Here is a 16,582-nt window from a genome sequence, read left to right on the forward strand (position 1 = left end):
TCTCTTTTAAGATTTTTTTTTTTTCCCTGGTATTCCTGTCAAACACAATCCTGGGCACTGAAACAAACAGGAAGTGCCATGCAGTTTACCATCCCCCTGGCCTCAACACTGAAGGTAGGGGGAAGGTTTAGAAGGGTGTGCCAGTGCCAGACAGACACAGTCAGCTCATTAAGGTGTTGCGATAAAAATCACCTGGGGAGGTTGAACTCTGGAAAACACTGAATTTATGTTCCTGATTGATCTTAGTGGCCAGACCTGGAAACCACAGAAGTCTATAACATTATTCAACAACTCACTGTCAATTCTAATAACGCAGCAAAGTTAGTCTTTCTGCCTCCATAAAGGGTTGGTTTATGTATCTCACACTGCACCAAACACAGGAAGGAATAAAAGCAGAATCCATGCAGTTGTGTAGTCGGGGGGAAACACAGAATGAGTAAAGAGGCCTCTTGTGTGATTCCTGTGTTATGAGAAGGCAATGGAGGGAAAACAGGAACAAACACATACACACAGGAACTCAGAAGTCGTCTCCTACAGCGAGGATAGAGGCCAACCCATTGTGATGTGAGAGCATGTGTTAGTAAGTGTGTTATTTTTAGATGCTGTGGTTCCGGCAAGCTTCTGTGAGCCCGGACCTTGAGGTGGCCCAGGAGACTACAGTGGGAGTTGAATGGAAAGCCAAGGTTAGTAGTCCAGTTCAGGATAGATCAGTCCAACCCAAATACACACACACACACACACACACTGCAGTCCAGATCAGTCCAACCCAAATAATGAAGAGGGAACCATCCCATTCCTCCCGTCCCCACATTCTCCTCAAGCTTCCTGCTTCACTCTGACTGCGGCTGTGTGTGTGTGCATGTATGTTTGTGCGTGCATGTGCCTGTGTGTGTGTGTGTGCACGTATATACAGGTAACTCCCAAAATAAAGGAAACATAAGTAAATGAGGGATACAAAGTATATTGAAAGCAGTTGCTTCAACACAGGTGTGGTTCCTGAGTTAAGTAAGCAGTTAACATCCCATCATGATTTGGGTCATGTATAAAAATGCCAAGTTACTCATTATTTTTGCTATCTTAGCTAGAAGAAGAGATCTCAGTGACTTTGAAAGCGGGGTGTCAAAGAGGCATAGGGGTTTAAAGGGTGTGTGTGTCTCAGCAATCAGCGTTTCCACCACCACCATGAAAATAACCAAATTATGGGGAGGGATGCGACCCGAGTGGCGCAGCGGTCTAAGGCACTGCATCTCAGTGCTAGAGGCGTCACTACAGACCCTCGTTCAATTCTGGGCTGTATCACAACTGGCTGTGATTGGGAGTCCCATAGGGCAGTGTACAATTGGCCCAGCGTTGTCCAAGTTAGGGAAGGGTTTGGCTGGGGCAGGCCGTCATTGTAAAATAAGAATTTGTTCTTAACTTCTTGTCAATACGGGGGCGCTGTTTTCACTTTGGGAAAAATCGTGCCCAAATGAAACGGCCTCGTACTCTGTTCTAGATCATATAATATGCATATTATTATTACTATTGGATAGAAAACACTCTCAAGTTTCTAAAACTGAATTATATCTGTGAGTAAAACAGAACTCATTTGGCAGTAAACTTCCATATAGGAAGTGAAAAATCTGAAAACGAGGCTCTGTTTCAGGGCCTGCCTATTCAACTGGCTTTTATTTATCGATATGCATGCACTTCATACGCCTTCCACTAGATGTCAACAGGCAGTGGAAGGTGGAATGGGGTGTCTAGCTTGATCTGAGGCCGAACAAGAGCTTTTGGAGTGACAGGTCCGGTATTTACTTTGTCTTCGACGGGGCGCGAGGGACCTCGACATTGTTTTCTGAAAAGCGTTCGGTATACACGGCGAATATCTCCGGCTCTGATTTTATTTGATACATATGATAATAACATCATAAAGTAGGTATTTTCAACCGAGTTTTATCAGTTTATTCAATGTTTATTGGGACTTTTGGAGTTTTCCGTTCTTTGCGCCAAGAGAGGATGGGAATGTTAGCAACCTTGGCTAGCATTATGGCGCGAATTCGACAGAAGAAATGGACATTCTAAAACCAAACAACGATTTATTCTGGACCAAGGACTCCTTGTACAACATTCTGATGCAAGCTCAGCAAAAGTAAGAAAACATTTATGATGTTATTTCGTATTTCTGTGTAAAATGTTGACTCCTTTTCTCCGCCGTGTTGGTAAGTGCTGTCTCACAATAACGCAAGCTGTATGTTATGGTAAAGTTATTAAAAAAAATCTAACACAGCGGTTGCATTAACCTTTTATGGCTGCAGGGGCAGTATTGAGTAGATGGATAAAAGGTGCCCATTTCAAACGGCCTCGTACTCAATTCTTGCTCGTACAATATGCATATTATTATTACTATTGGATAGAAAACACTCTCTAGTTTCTAAAACCGTTTGAATTATATCTGTGAGTAAAACAGAACTCATTTTGCAGCAAACTTCCTGACCAGGAAGTGAAAAATCTGAAAACGATGCTCTGTTCTAGGGCCTGCCTATTGAATTGCCTTATATTTATGGATATGCATGCACTGCATACGCCTTCCACTAGATGTCAACAGGCAGTGGAAGGTGGAATGGGGTGTCTAGCTTGATCTGAGGTCGAACAAGAGATTTTGGAATGACGTGTCCAGAATTTCCTTTCTCTACCTAGGCGCGGGAAGCACCTCCATATTGTCTTATGATAAGCGTTCGGTATACACGGCTAATATCTCCGGCTTTGTTTTTATTTGATACATATTAGAAAAACATCATAAAGTAGGTTTTTTTCAACCGAGTTTCATCAGTTTATTCAACGTTTAATGGGACTTTTGGAGTTTTCCGTTCTCTGCGTCGAGAGAAATTGGGTCGGTTTTGTGATAGCTACCTATGCGGTAGAAAAATGGTGAGTCTTTTGCTATTGTGGTTAGCTAATAGAAATACATATTGTGTTTTCGCTGTAAAACATTTTAAAAATCGGAAATGATGGCTGGATTCACAAGATGTTTATCTTTCATTTGCTGTATTGGACTTGTCACGTTCCTGACCTGTTTTCCTTTGTCTTGTATTTATTGTATTTATTTTAGTTGGTCAGGGCGTGAGTTGGGTGGGTTGGTCTATGGTTGATTTTCTATGTTGGGATTTGGTGTTCGGCCTGGTATGATTCTCAATCAGAGACAGCTGTCAATCGTTGTCCCTGATTGAGAATCATACTTAGGTAGCCTGGGTTTCACTTGTGTTTTGTGGGTGTTTGTTCCTGTGGAGGTTTTGTTGCCACACAGGACGGTTTCGGTTTTGTCACGTTGGTTGTTTTTGTGTTTTGTTGACTTTTATTAAAAGAATGAACACTAACCACTCTGCGTTTTGGTCCACACCTTCTGTCAGCGAGGACAGTCGTAACAGAAACACCCACCACAAAAGGACCAAGCGGAGTGGAGAAGGACGGCAAGAACAACAGCAATGGGGAAAAGAGGAATGGACATGGGAGGAAATCCTAGACGGGAAAGGACCCTGGGCAGAGCCAGAGGAGTGTCGCCGCCCCAAAGCGGAGCTGGAGGCAGCGAAAGCGGAGAGGAGGTATTATGAGGCGAAAGCAAGGCAGAGCGGCTGGAAGCCCGAGAGGCTCACCCAAAAATTTCTTGGGGGGAGGTTAAAGGGGAGTGTGGCGAAGCCGGGTAGGATACCTGAGCCAACTCCCTGGGCTTACCGTGGAGTGAGAGGGCGTCGTACTGGTCAGACACCGTGTTATGCGGTAAAGCGCACGGTGTCCCCAGTACGCGTGCTTAGCCCAGTGCGGGCTATTCCACCTTGCCGCACTGGTAGGGCTAGGTTGGGCATCGAGCCGGGTGCCATGAAGCCGGCCCAACATATCTGGCCTCCAGTACGTCTCCTCGGGCCGGCGTACATGGCACCAGCCTTACAGATGGTGTCCCCGGTTCGCCAGCATAGCCCAGTGCGGGCTATTCCACCTCGCCGCACTGGCAGGGCTACGGGGACCAGTCAACCTGGTAAGGTTGGGGAGGCTCGGTGCTCAAGAGTGCGTGTCCTCCTTCACGGTCCGGTATATCCGGCGCCACCTTCCCACCCCAGCCCAGTACCATCAGTGCCGACACCACGCACCAGGCTTCCAGTGCGTTGCCAGAGCCCTGTTCCTCCTCCACGCACTCTCCCTGTGGTGCGTATCTCCAGCCCAGTGCCTCCAGTTCCGGCACCACGCACCCGGCCTACTGTGCGCCTCAGCAGGTCAGAGTCGGCCGTCTGCCCAACGCCGCCTGCGCTGCTTGCCTGCTCAGCGCTGCCTGAACTGTCTGCCTGCCCAGCGTGGTCTGAACTGTCTGCCTGCCCAGCGCTGCCCGTCTGTCCAGAGCCGTCAGAGCTGCCCGTCTGTCCTGAGCTGCCCGTCTGTCCTGAGCTGCCCGTCTGTCCTGAGCTAACCGTCTGTCCTGAGCTAACCGTCTGTCCCGAGCCTTCAGAGCCGTCCAGCCAGGACCAGCCGGAGCCGTCCAGCCAGGACCAGCCGGAGCCGTCCAGCCAGGATCAGCCGGAGCCGTCCAGCCAGGATCAGCCGGAGCCGTCCAGCCAGGATCAGCCGGAGCCGTCCAGCCAGGATCCGCCAGAGCCAGCCAGCCAGGATCCGCCCCTCAGTCCGGTGCTGCCCCTCAGTCCGTTACTGCCCTTTGGAATAGTGGGATTGACATGGAGGGTGGATATTGGGAGGAGGCCACGGAAGCGGGGGTTGACTATGGTGGGGTGGGGACCACGACCAGCGCCAGAGCCGCCACCGTGGACAGACGCCCACCCAGACCCTCCCCTAGACTTTGTACTGGTGCGCCCGGAGTTCGCACCTTAATTCTTGGGAATACCCCTCCCCCCTTTTCAATTTCCACCTGAAGACATACCCAAATCTAACTGTCTCTAGCTCAGGCCCAGGAGCAAGGATATGCATATTCTTGGTACCATTTGAAAGAAAACACTCTGAAGTTTGTGTAAATGTGAATTGAATGTAGGAGAATAAAACACAATAGATCTGGTTTTGATAATACAATGAAAAAAACCATACGTTTTTTCATTTTAATTGTTGTATCATCATAATTAAAATGAACAAGAATAAACAAACATCTAGATATGAACATGGGAACAATTTCAGTGAAAAACATAAGAAGGCAACAGTACTTGTGCAAAGTTTCAGAATGATAACTTCCAAAATGAGTGTGCTACATGACATTTATCATGAGGTCACCCAGGTGTCCCACACAAGTAGCCCAAATGTACCCAAGTGGCCAAATTGGTGAAGGTATACATTCTGAAACAAATAACTATATACAAAATACCAAAATGGTATTCTAACACGCCCCACAAAAAAATTGAGGAAAAAAAATGAGGAAAAATATTTGAAATTCTTTTTATAAAAAAAAATATTGGAATTGTTCTTATAATTTTTTTTCTCCCAAAAAATTAATAAAATATACATTTACAAAATAACATGGGTGACTATTTACACTTTCAATATTTGGAAGACCCTCAGTCCTCTATCAAATCAAATGTATTTACATAGCCCTTCCTACATCAGCTAATGTCTCAATGTGCTATACAGAAACCCGGCCTAAAACCCCAAACAGCAAGCAATGCAGGTGTAGAAGCACGGTGGCTAGGAAAAACTAGAAAGGCAAAACCTAGGAAGAAACCTAGAGAGGAACCAGGCCATGAGGGGTGGCCAGTCCTCTTCTGGCTGTGCCGGGTAGATATCACAGTGGTTGTAGAGGGTGCAACAGGACAGCACCTCAAGAGTAAAAATGAACAGTTTAGGTAGGGTTCCATAGCTGCAGGCAGAACAGTTGAAACTGGAACAGCAGCAAGGTCGGGTGGACTGGGGACAGCAAGGAGTCATCATGCCAGGGGGTCATGACGCATGGTCCTGGGGCTCAGGTTCTCAGAGAAAGAAGGAGAGAAAGAGAGAGCATACTTAAATTCACACAGGATAAGACAGGAACAGTACTCCAGATATAACATAACCCCACCCACTTTGCCAAAGCTCTACACAATATTCTGCTGTCGATGCCAGATGCTATAGCAGTCTCTTTCTGATGTAAAGCAGAGGGTCACCGAGCATGTGGTGCATGTGATGGGCGACTTCATCTTACAAACAACACAGCAACGCCTCCATGCTGTGCCCTTTTGGCCCTTAGGCACATCCATGTCTGCACAAATATATCTGGGCAGATGAACACTTGTGGCAGGAGCAGAAGGGACAGGGCTTGGTGCAGTGGTGCTGTAGGCAGCAAGCTCCTTGATGAGCTGCTCTCTGAAGGCTTTCTGTGTGAGGAAGGGCTTTCCACAGCTCTTAGCCATTTCCTTCTGTAGGATGAATGCATTCACCACAGCAATGTCGACGAAATGATAGAAGAACGTCTTGTACCATTTCATCGTCTTATGGAGAACATTATAATAGCCTATCAGCGCATCTGATAGGTCCACACCTCCCATGCTCTTGTTGTAGTCCTTCACTGCAGTTGGAATGGGGACATTTTTGGTGGTCCAATTCCCAGTGCCATCCTTGATACGCCGGGCAACATGATCCCCATTGAAGGACTTGTGTATAGTTGAACACATCACGACTTCCCGGGTATCCATCCACTTTACAAAAAGCAGGCCATCTTCGCGTATCCATCGCATGGCCCCCCGCTCAGCCCGCTTAGGCATGTCATTCACCTTGGTCTTCGGAAAGCCCACCCGGTTGGTGCGAATGGTGCCACAAGCCCACACTTCCTGCTTCCTCAGGTCTGTGAACAGGGTAGGGCTTGTGTAGAAGTTATCCACAAATAGTTTGTAGCCCTTCCCCAGCAGTTGGAAATCAAATAACTCCATCACAGAGTCATAGCTAAGTCCCTTACCAGTCGCACAAGTGTTCTTCCCCTCATAGACAAAGAAATTGCATGTGTAGGCACACACAGAATCAGCCAAAACAAACAGCTTGTAACCCCACTTGGTTGGCTTGTTACGCATGTATTGTTTGAGGCCAATTCTGGCCTTTGAGGCTACCATCCTCTCATCGATGGACAGGTTCTGGGCTGGCTGAAAGTAGGTCTTGCAGGCCTCAACAATGCTGGAGTAGAGAGGTTTGATTTTGCACAGTCTATCAAACGTTGCTGTGCCTTTCTTCTTGTCATTCTGTTCATCAACCTTTGGGTCACTGATGTGTAGCGCCTGTGAAACAACCAGAAACCTTTTGCAGGACATAACAGTCATGGGGAAAGGCAGTTGGTATAGTGATGACGTCTTCCAGTAGTCAGTCAGGCTCTTCAGCTTCACCAGCCCCATGAAGATGACCATTGAAAGGTAGCAGTAAAAGTCTGACATGGATACAGGCTTCCATGCTACCTTTTTGCCTCCCTGCTTCTTCTTCCCATACTTATTCGTGTTAGACACGAGTGAACCTACAACAGAATGGGTGAAAAACAACTGGAAAAGCTCAAGGGGGCTGTAAGTTGTGGTCGAGTTCACCTGAGGTCCAGGCTCCCTTTTCGGCCGAAAAGTTGGCTGGGGTGGCTCCACATCATCTTCTAGGACAGTGTGCCAACGCCCTTCTGTCCCTTCTCTAGCAGGTGGCACACTTCCCCTCTTCCTCTTCTTTGTCGGCGCCTTCACACCGGTAGATGGCCCAGAGACAGCAGGGGTCCGGCTGGAAGAACAAGTTGGCGCTGGGGGCTCTGCTGGGGGCTCCCAGTCGGAATCAGTGCCACTGTGAATCAAAATTTTCAGTTAGAATAGTTTCACATATGAGCCCTGTATCAACAGGTATAATAAACATATACATTTTTATTTAGAGAGAGAGAACATGGAACTAAACAATCACTGGTTTCAAATCATATCTGTGGCCATGCTACCATAATATATTGTCAAAGTACAGTACACATGCTAGCTGTATGTGTTGGAGTAGAGTACACATGCTAGCTTTATGTGTTGGCTGTTACATTCTACAGAAATACATTTTTATTTATTTATTTAGAGAGAGAGAACATGGAACTAAACAATCACTGGTTTCAAATCATATCTGAGGCCATGCTACCATAATATATTGTCAAAGTACAGTACACATGCTAGCTGTATGTGTTGGAGTAGAGTACACATGCTAGCTTTATGTGTTGGCTGTTACATTCTACAGAAATACATTTTTATTTATTTATTTAGAGAGAGAGAACATGGAACTAAACAATCACTGGTTTCAAATCATATCTGAGGCCATGCTACCATAATATATTGTCAAAGTACAGTACACATGCTGGCTGTAGGTGTTGGAGTAGAGTACACATGCTAGCTTTATGTGTTGGCTGTTACATTCTACAGAAATACATTTTTATTTATTTATTTAGAGAGAGAGAACATGGAACTAAACAATCACTGGTTTCAAATCATATCTGAGGCCATGCTACCATAATATATTGTCAAAGTACAGTAGACATACAGTAGACATGCTACATGCTATACAAACGTACCCTCACTCACAATGAATAGACCACGTGTACGTTACACATTTCATAAAATGTGCATATATTGCAACTAAAACTAAAAACAATCGCTAATAACATTTTATATTACAAACAACGGCATTAGCATGACAAGAACTTACCAATCCAAAACGATATCCTCTCCTTCTAAGAAATATGCCTCCGTCTCAGAATCAAATGAACACGCTCCAACCGATTCTTCCTCAGATAACATTTCTGTATCTGTATCACGATCAATTTCTTCTAAAATTGCCTCTACATTGCTAAATCTAGTCTTGGACTTAGCTTTCCCAGACTTATTCGCCATGATGTTCGATGAAATTAAAGTTGAATAAAGTTGAAGATGCGCGTTGCCGAAATACCGCTGTGCGTAATAACTTTCAGACCTTCCTCGTTGAAATGCGTTTTGAAAAGACTTCTCTTGCGCACACGTTCTCCGTGTGAGTTAGTCTCCAAACAAATTACCATTTGATAGTGCAATTTACCTCTGTTCATTGGCTATCTAACCAGCTAGATTTCAAGACGATGAGTGGTCATTGGGTTAAAATACAGTCAATCAAAGAGACAGTGGTCATCCGATTGGTACGCAAATGAGGTCGGAGGTCGATGTCTTCCAATCATTTTTTTCGGATCAATACGTCCCGCAAAATGACCCATCATGTTTGGTTGTGTTACAGACTTACAGACAAACAGTTGATTTCAATGCAACCAAACTTGACTGGATAACGTCAGGTTTAGTCAATGTATTTAGGTCGGATGTTTCACCGAAAATTTAATGACATGAAATTCAACGACATAAGCGTTCACAAAATGTTTAGTGTTAGGCTATAAAAAATGGATTTAACCGAACAAAAGACCATTCAGTGTGTAACAATGAGCCTTGGGATTGCAAACAGAGAAAGATTTTCAACAGGTAAACCATTTCTTTCAACACAATCTGTGATAATGTTACGCTTGTGCTGGTTGAAAAGTATTTATTTATGGAGCGCTGAGCTCAGATAATCGCATCCTATTCTTTCGCAGTAAATCATTTTTTAAATCTGACAACGCAGTTAGATTAGCAAGATTCGAGGCTTTTGAAGCATGTGAGACACTTGTATTTTCAGGAATGTTTAATATGACTATTTGTGGCGAACACCGTATGTTGTCTATTTTCAAACCCGGATCCGGGATCAGTACTAAGTAAAGGTTAAGGGGGGGGTTCTGTCACGTTCCTGACCTGTTTTCCTTTGTCTTGTATTTATTTTAGTTGGTCAGGGCGTGAGTTGGGTGGGTTGGTCTATGGTTGATTTTCTATGTTGGGATTTGGTGTTCGGCCTGGTATGATTCTCAATCAGAGACAGCTGTCAATCGTTGTCCCTGATTGAGAATCATACTTAGGCAGCCTGGGTTTCACTTGTGTTTTGTGGGTGTTTGTTCCTGTGGAGGTTTTGTTGCCACACAGGACGGTTTCGGTTTTGTCACGTTGGTTGTTTTTGTGTTTTGTTGACTTTTATTAAAAGAATGAACACTAACTACTCTGCGTTTTGGTCCACACCTTCTGTCAGCGAGGACAGCCGTAACAGGACTTGTGATTTCATGAAAATTATATTATATGATCTCTGTTGTCGCGTTAGGCTAGGCTATGCTAGTCAGCTTTTTTGATGAGGATGCTCCCGGATCCGGGATGGGTAGCAATGAAAGGTTAAGGAGAGGTATATCTCCTTCCGCGATGTTGAGTATTTCTGTTGAAACGATGTGGCTATGCAAAGTCACTTGATGTTTTTACAACTAGTGAATCTAACGCCTCAATGTAAACTCAGATTTTTTTATATAAATATGAACTTAAATCAAACAAAACATGCATGTATTGTGTAACATGAAGTCCTATGAGTGTCATCTGATGAAAATAATCGAAGGTTAGTGATTCATTTTATCTCTATTCTGGTTTTTGTGAAAGCTATCTTTAGCTGGAAAAAATGGCTGTGGTTATTGTGGTTTTGTGGTGACCTAACATAATCGTTTGTAGTGCTTTCGCTGAAAAGCCTATTTGAAATCGGACACTTTGGTGGGATTAACTACAAGATTACCTTTAAATGATATAAGACACATGAATGTCTGAGGAATTTTAATTATGAGATTTCTGTTTTTTGAATTTGGCGCCCTACACTTCGACTGGCTGTTGTCATATCGATCCTGTTAACGGGACTGCAGCCATAAGAAGTTAAATAAACTTCTTATGGCTGCAGGGGCATTATTGAGTAGCTTGGATGAAAGGTGCCCAGAGGTGCCCATAGTAAACTGCCTGCTCCTCAGTTCCAGTTGCTAATATATGCATAATATTATTAGTTTTGGATAGAAAACACTCTGAAGTTTCTAAAACTGTTTGAATGATGTCTGTGAGTATAACAGAACTCATGTGGCAGGCAAAAACCTGAGAATAAATCCAATCAGGAAGTGGGAAATCTGAGGTTGGTCGATTTTCAACCCAGCCCCTATTGAATACACAGTGGGATATGGATCTGTTTGCACTTCCTACGGCTTCCACTAGATGTCAACAGTCTGTAGAACCTTGTCTGATGCCTCTCTGTGAAGTGGGGCCTAAGGAGACAGGAATGAGTCAGGTCTGCCATGAGGTGACCATGCTCTGACCATGCGCGTTCACATGAGAGGGAGCTCTGTTCCATCGCATATCTGAAGGCAATGGAATTCTCCGGTTGGAACGTTATTGAGGATTTATGTTAAAAACACATAAATTATGGATATTACCGAACAAAATAAACAATTCTTGTTAGAGTCCTGGGAGTGCATTCCAATGAAGATCAGCAAAGGTAAGTGAAGATTTATAACACTATTTATGAGTTTTGTTGACTGCACAATTTGGCGGGTAACTGTATTACTTCCTTTTGTGACTGAACGCTGTTCTCAGATTATTGAATATTGTGCTTTTGCCATAAAGATCTTTGAAATCTGACACAGCGGTTGCATTAAGAACAAGTGTATCTTTAATTCTATGTAAAACATGTATCTTTCATCAAAGTTTATGATGAGTATTTATGTTATTTGACGTGGCTCTCTGCAATTTCTCCGGATATTTTGGAGGCATTTCTGAACATGGCGCCAATGTAAACTGAGGTTTGTGGATATAAATATGAACTTAATCGAACAAAACATATATTTATTGTGTAACATGAAGTCCTATGAGTGTCATCTGATGAAGATCATCAAAGGTTAGTGATTCATTTTATCTCTATTTCTGCTTTTTGTGACTCCTGTCTTTGGCTGGAAAAATGGCTGTGTTTTTCTGTGATTTTGCGGTGACCTAACATAATCGTTTGTGTTGCTTTCGCTGTAAAGCCTATTTGAAATCGGACACTTTGGTGGGATTAACAACAAGATTACCTTTAAAATGGTATAAGATACATGTATGTTTGAGGAATTTTAATTATGAGATTTCTGTTGTTTGAATTTGGCGCCCTGCACTTTCACTGGCTGTTGTCATATCATCCCGTTAACTTCTTGAGGGCAGGAGGCAGCATTTTCACTTCGTGAAAAATAGCATGCCAAAATTCAACTGCTTGCTACTCATCCCCAAAATATAAGATATGCATATTATTAGTAGATTCGGGTAGAAAACACTCGGAAGTTTCTAAAACTGTTTGAATCATGTCTGTGAGAATAACAGAACTTATGTAGCAGGCAAAACCCTGAGGACAAACCATTCAGAATTTGTATTTTTTTGATGTCACTGTCTTTTCAATTAGATTTTTTAGAGACACCAGATTTCTAATGGACTTGCTTGCAGTTCCTACCGCTTCCACTGGATGTCACCAGTCCTTGGAAATCGGTTGAGGTTATTCCTTTGTGTAGTGAAGAAGTAGGGCTATCGTAAATGAGGGTCACATGAAGTAAATATTTTGAGAGAGTCACGTTACAAAAAAAGATGCGTCAGTTTGTTTTCTTTTTGTATTGAACACAGATCATCCCGTCTTCAAATTGATCGATTATTAACGTTTAAAAATACCTAACGTTGTATTACCAAAGTAGTTTGAAATGTTTTGGTAAAGTTTACATGTAACTTTTGATATATTTTGTAGTGACTTGGCGAAAGTTGGAAACTGTGTTTTTCTGGATGAAACGGTCCAAATAAATTGACATTTTGGATATATATCGACGGAATTAATCGAACAAAAGGACCATTTGTGATGTTTATGGGACATATTGGAGTGCCAACAAAAGAATTTCGTCAAAGGTAAGGCATGATTTATATTTTATTTCTGCGTTTTGTGTCGTGCTTGCATTGATTAAATATGCTTCTCTCTTTGTTTACTTTTGTGCTATCATCAGATAATAGCATCTTATGCTTTCGCCGAAAAGCTTTTTTGAAATCTGACACGTCGGCTGGATTCACAACGAGTGTAGCTTTAATTTGGTATCTTACATGTGTGATTTAATGAAAGTTTGATTTTTATATCATGTTATTTGAATATTTTTCCTGGCTATTGGCCGGTGGGACGTTTGCGTCCCACTTGCCCCAGAGAAGTTAACGGGTTTGCAGCCATAAGAAGTTAAATAAAGGGTCGATAAAATAAAAAGAAATACACAATGACTGATGATTGGCTGAGAGAAATTGGTGATAAAAAGTTTGTGGGGGCTGTGAGACTTCAGTGCGGCTTTTGACATTATCGATTATAGTTTGCTGCTGGAAAAACATGTGTGTTTTGGCTTTACACCACCTGCTATATTGTGGATAAAGAGTTACCTGTCTAACAGAACACAGAGGGTGTTCTTTAATGGAAGCCTCTCCAACATAATCCAGGTAGAATCAGGAATTCCCCAGGGCAGCTGCCTAGGCCTCTTACTTTTTTCAATATTTACTAATGTCATGCCTCTGGCTTTGAGTAAAGCCAGTGTATCTATGTATGCGAATGACTCAACACTATACATGTCAGCTACTACAGCAACTGAAATTACTGCAACACTTAACAAACAGTTAGCAGTTAGTTCCAGAGTGGATGGCAAGGAATAAGTTAGTCCTAAATATTTCTAAAACTAAAAGCAATGTATTTGGGACAAATCATTCACTAACCCTAAACCTCAACCAAATCTTGTAATAAATAATGTGGAAATTGAACAAGTTGAGGTGACTAAACTGTTTGGAGTAACCCTGGATTGTAAACTGTCATGGTCAAAACATATTGATACAACAGTAGCTAAGATGGGGAGAAGTATGTCCATAGTAAAGGGCTGCTCTACCTTCTTAACAGCACTATCAACAAGACCGGGCCTACAGGCCCTTTTTTTGTTTCACCTGGACTACTGTTCAGTCGTGTGGTCAGGTGCCACAAAAAGGGACTAAAGAAAAGTGCAATTGGCTCAAGAACAGGGCAGCATGGCTGGCCCTTGGATGTACACAGATAGCTAATATGAATAATATATATGTCAATCTCTCCTGCCTCAGTGGAGGAGAGATTGACTTCATCACTACTTGTGAGAGTTATTGACATGTTGAATGCACCGGGCAGTCTGTTTGAACTACTGCCGCACAGTTCGGACACCTATGCATACCCCACAAGACATGCCACAAGACTTCACAGTCCCCAAGTCCAGAAGAGACTATGGGAGGCGCACAGTACTACATAGAGCCATGTCTACATGGAACTCTATTCAGATAAAATTTCACCTTATGGAACAGCGGGGACTGTGGAGCAACACAAACCTAGGCACAGACACATGCATGCCTACACACACACACACACACACACGATAACATATGCAATATACACACACATAGACATGGATTTTGTACCGTAGATATGTGGTAGTGGTGGAGTAGGGGCCTGAGAGTACACAGTGTGTTATGAAATCTGTGAATGTACTGTAATGTGTTTTACATTTTATAAACTGCCTTAATTTTGCTGGACACCAGGAAGAGTAGTTGCTGCTTAGGCAGCAGCTAATGGGGATCCATAGAAAAATACAAATACAAGTACATACCACAGTACTTACTATAGAATTCTGCAGTAAACTGTAGTATACCAAAGTGATAAACGCAGATGTTCTGTACATTATCTTAGAAATAATGAATGACGCACTTTGCAGAGTTAATTTTCAAAGGTAATGTACAGAATGTCTGCGTTTATCACTTACGTGTAGTACAGTTTACTACAGAATTCTATAATAAGTACTGTAGTATGTATTTGGAAAATATTTTACTGTTAGAAAAAATACATTTCCATTGATATTTGCATTTTTATAAGCAAATTCATACTTTCTCAACTTTTGGTTGCTAAAGACGCGACCCAGTTGTTCAAGGTGTCCCGATACATTTTCGAACTGTCCTGATATATTTTCCAACTGTTCCTTTATCTGGTTTTAATGTCCATTCTAGAATGCCCTTCTAGCCAATCAGAAACGAGTATTCAACAATGCAGTGGTATAATCTAAATGATAAACTGGGTGGTTTGAGCCCTGCATGCTGATTGGCTAACAGCCATGTTATATCAGACCGTATACCATGGGTATGACAAAACACTTATTTTTACTGCTCTAAGTCCGTTGGTAAACAGTTTATAATAGCAATAAGGCACCTCGGGGGTTTGTGATATATAGCCAATATACCACGGCTAAGGGCTGTGTCCAGGCACTCCGCATTGTGTCGTGTTTATGAAGAGCCCTTGGCCATATACCACACCCCCCCGGGCCTTATTGCTTAAGTAAACTTTAGTATTTTTAATGTGGGGAGGAGGAAGAGGATAGGTGGAAGAGGTGGAGGTCTATGGAACCTCTGCGGTTACAATGGAGTGCTGTGCCAAACCATGTACCGGATGCCATCCCGCGTGTGATTCCATCGTCAGATGAGACCTAAATGGAAAATTACTGTATTAATTTAAACCTCTACAGGCAGGTGGGAGAAAGATCAGCCAAGGGTTCCACAGAGAGATGCCGCTCACTCATTCATTGACCATAGACTTTATTCATGCTGCATATCCGGCTCATGGCCGCCATGTGAAAAATGTCTATTTGAATAATAATTGTCTTCCTGTTTGCCATCTGAAATTCAGAGCTTGTTTTGGTCAGGGCTACGTCTATTGATTCCGTGTGAGATTAATTTAAAAAAGACTTGATGAGGGATCAAAGAAAATAAAAAGTCAAAAAAGGACATAAATAATGACATTGATGTTGTAACTTTAGTTAGTCTTGTAGTCTGGGGTACACAACACAACATGACAACATTAACTTCAAACAGCAGCTCAGGCTGGTTGGCTGAAAAGTAACCGAGCATCATAAACATAAAAGCACAACGTCTGAATTGATTTTGAAATTTCATATACATTAATTGGTTCATGTGTTTATCATTTCCCTACCAGAGTAAAAAGCTTTTATTTCCATAGAGCCAACACAACTCAAATTCCTGAGACATAATTCCACTTCATTGTGTTTCCTCCTTTTCTTTTTCTGTTGGTTATTATTGTTTGTTTCTTCAGAAGTGGAGGATTATGCCATGCAGAGACAGAAAGAGAGAGAGAAAGAGAGTGTATGTGCTTCCATGCTGGGCCTTGTCTCATCAGGGGCAGAGACACAGAGAGAGACACGTAATTAGCCAGAGATCAAAAGGAGGGAGGCTGGAGCGGTGGAGTGGTGTGCCCATGGTAGGGAGTTGAACCATGAGACAACAACACAACACGGTGTAGGGCGGGTGGACTCATCAGGGGCACTGAAGACGGACGATTTCAATAATGCAGTTATTGCTTGCATATTTTTCTTCAACTCCTATTTTGTGTTCACAACAGCATGGATTACTTACCAAATGTCACTGTGCTTCTATACTAGTTATTGATGTAATTATAGGCCCTTTTGCAGACTGACATCAAGAAACATAAGAGAGTTTATACTGGTCAGTTAACATAGTCAGGAAAAACTCTGGCCCCCAGTTCTTATTGGGCAAGTTCCTATTGAGCAAAACATAAACCAAAACACAACCAAAACTAACCGCAAATGCATCCAACAAGTTTGTAGAGTCACAAGCTTAATATAGTCATTTTGTGCAAGGAATATGGAACCAAATACAACACCTTTTACTGCCTTAATACA

The 16,582-nt window shown here is 42.7% G+C and overlaps 1 protein-coding gene across 1 annotated transcript; it reads right to left on the minus strand.

Moving 5' to 3' along the window:
- Positions 1–5,467: 5,467 nt before the first annotated feature.
- LOC139532929 (piggyBac transposable element-derived protein 4-like) lies at positions 5,468–8,723 on the minus strand. The gene is made up of 2 exons (XM_071331085.1): positions 8,632–8,723; positions 5,468–7,743 (listed from the first exon to the last, which is right to left on the minus strand). Exons 1-2 carry the CDS (start codon positions 8,721–8,723, stop codon positions 6,039–6,041), a joined length of 1,797 nt encoding a protein of 598 aa, XP_071187186.1. The 3' UTR covers positions 5,468–6,038.
- Positions 8,724–16,582: the final 7,859 nt, after the last annotated feature.

Source organism: Salvelinus alpinus, chromosome 10 (assembly GCF_045679555.1).
Source record: "Salvelinus alpinus chromosome 10, SLU_Salpinus.1, whole genome shotgun sequence".
NCBI classification, from domain to species: domain Eukaryota; kingdom Metazoa; phylum Chordata; class Actinopteri; order Salmoniformes; family Salmonidae; genus Salvelinus; species Salvelinus alpinus.

What these genes read in the sequence shown, in the direction of transcription:
- LOC139532929 (XM_071331085.1), bottom strand. Translation starts at nt 8,723, where the DNA reads ATGTTATCTGAGGAAGAATCGGTTGGAGCGTGTTCATTTGATTCTGAG. An exon ending in GAGGATATCGTTTTGGATTG is followed by an intron (nt 7,744 to 8,631) that starts GTAAGTTCTTGT and finishes TTTGATTCACAG; the next exon opens with TGGCACTGATTCCGACTGGG.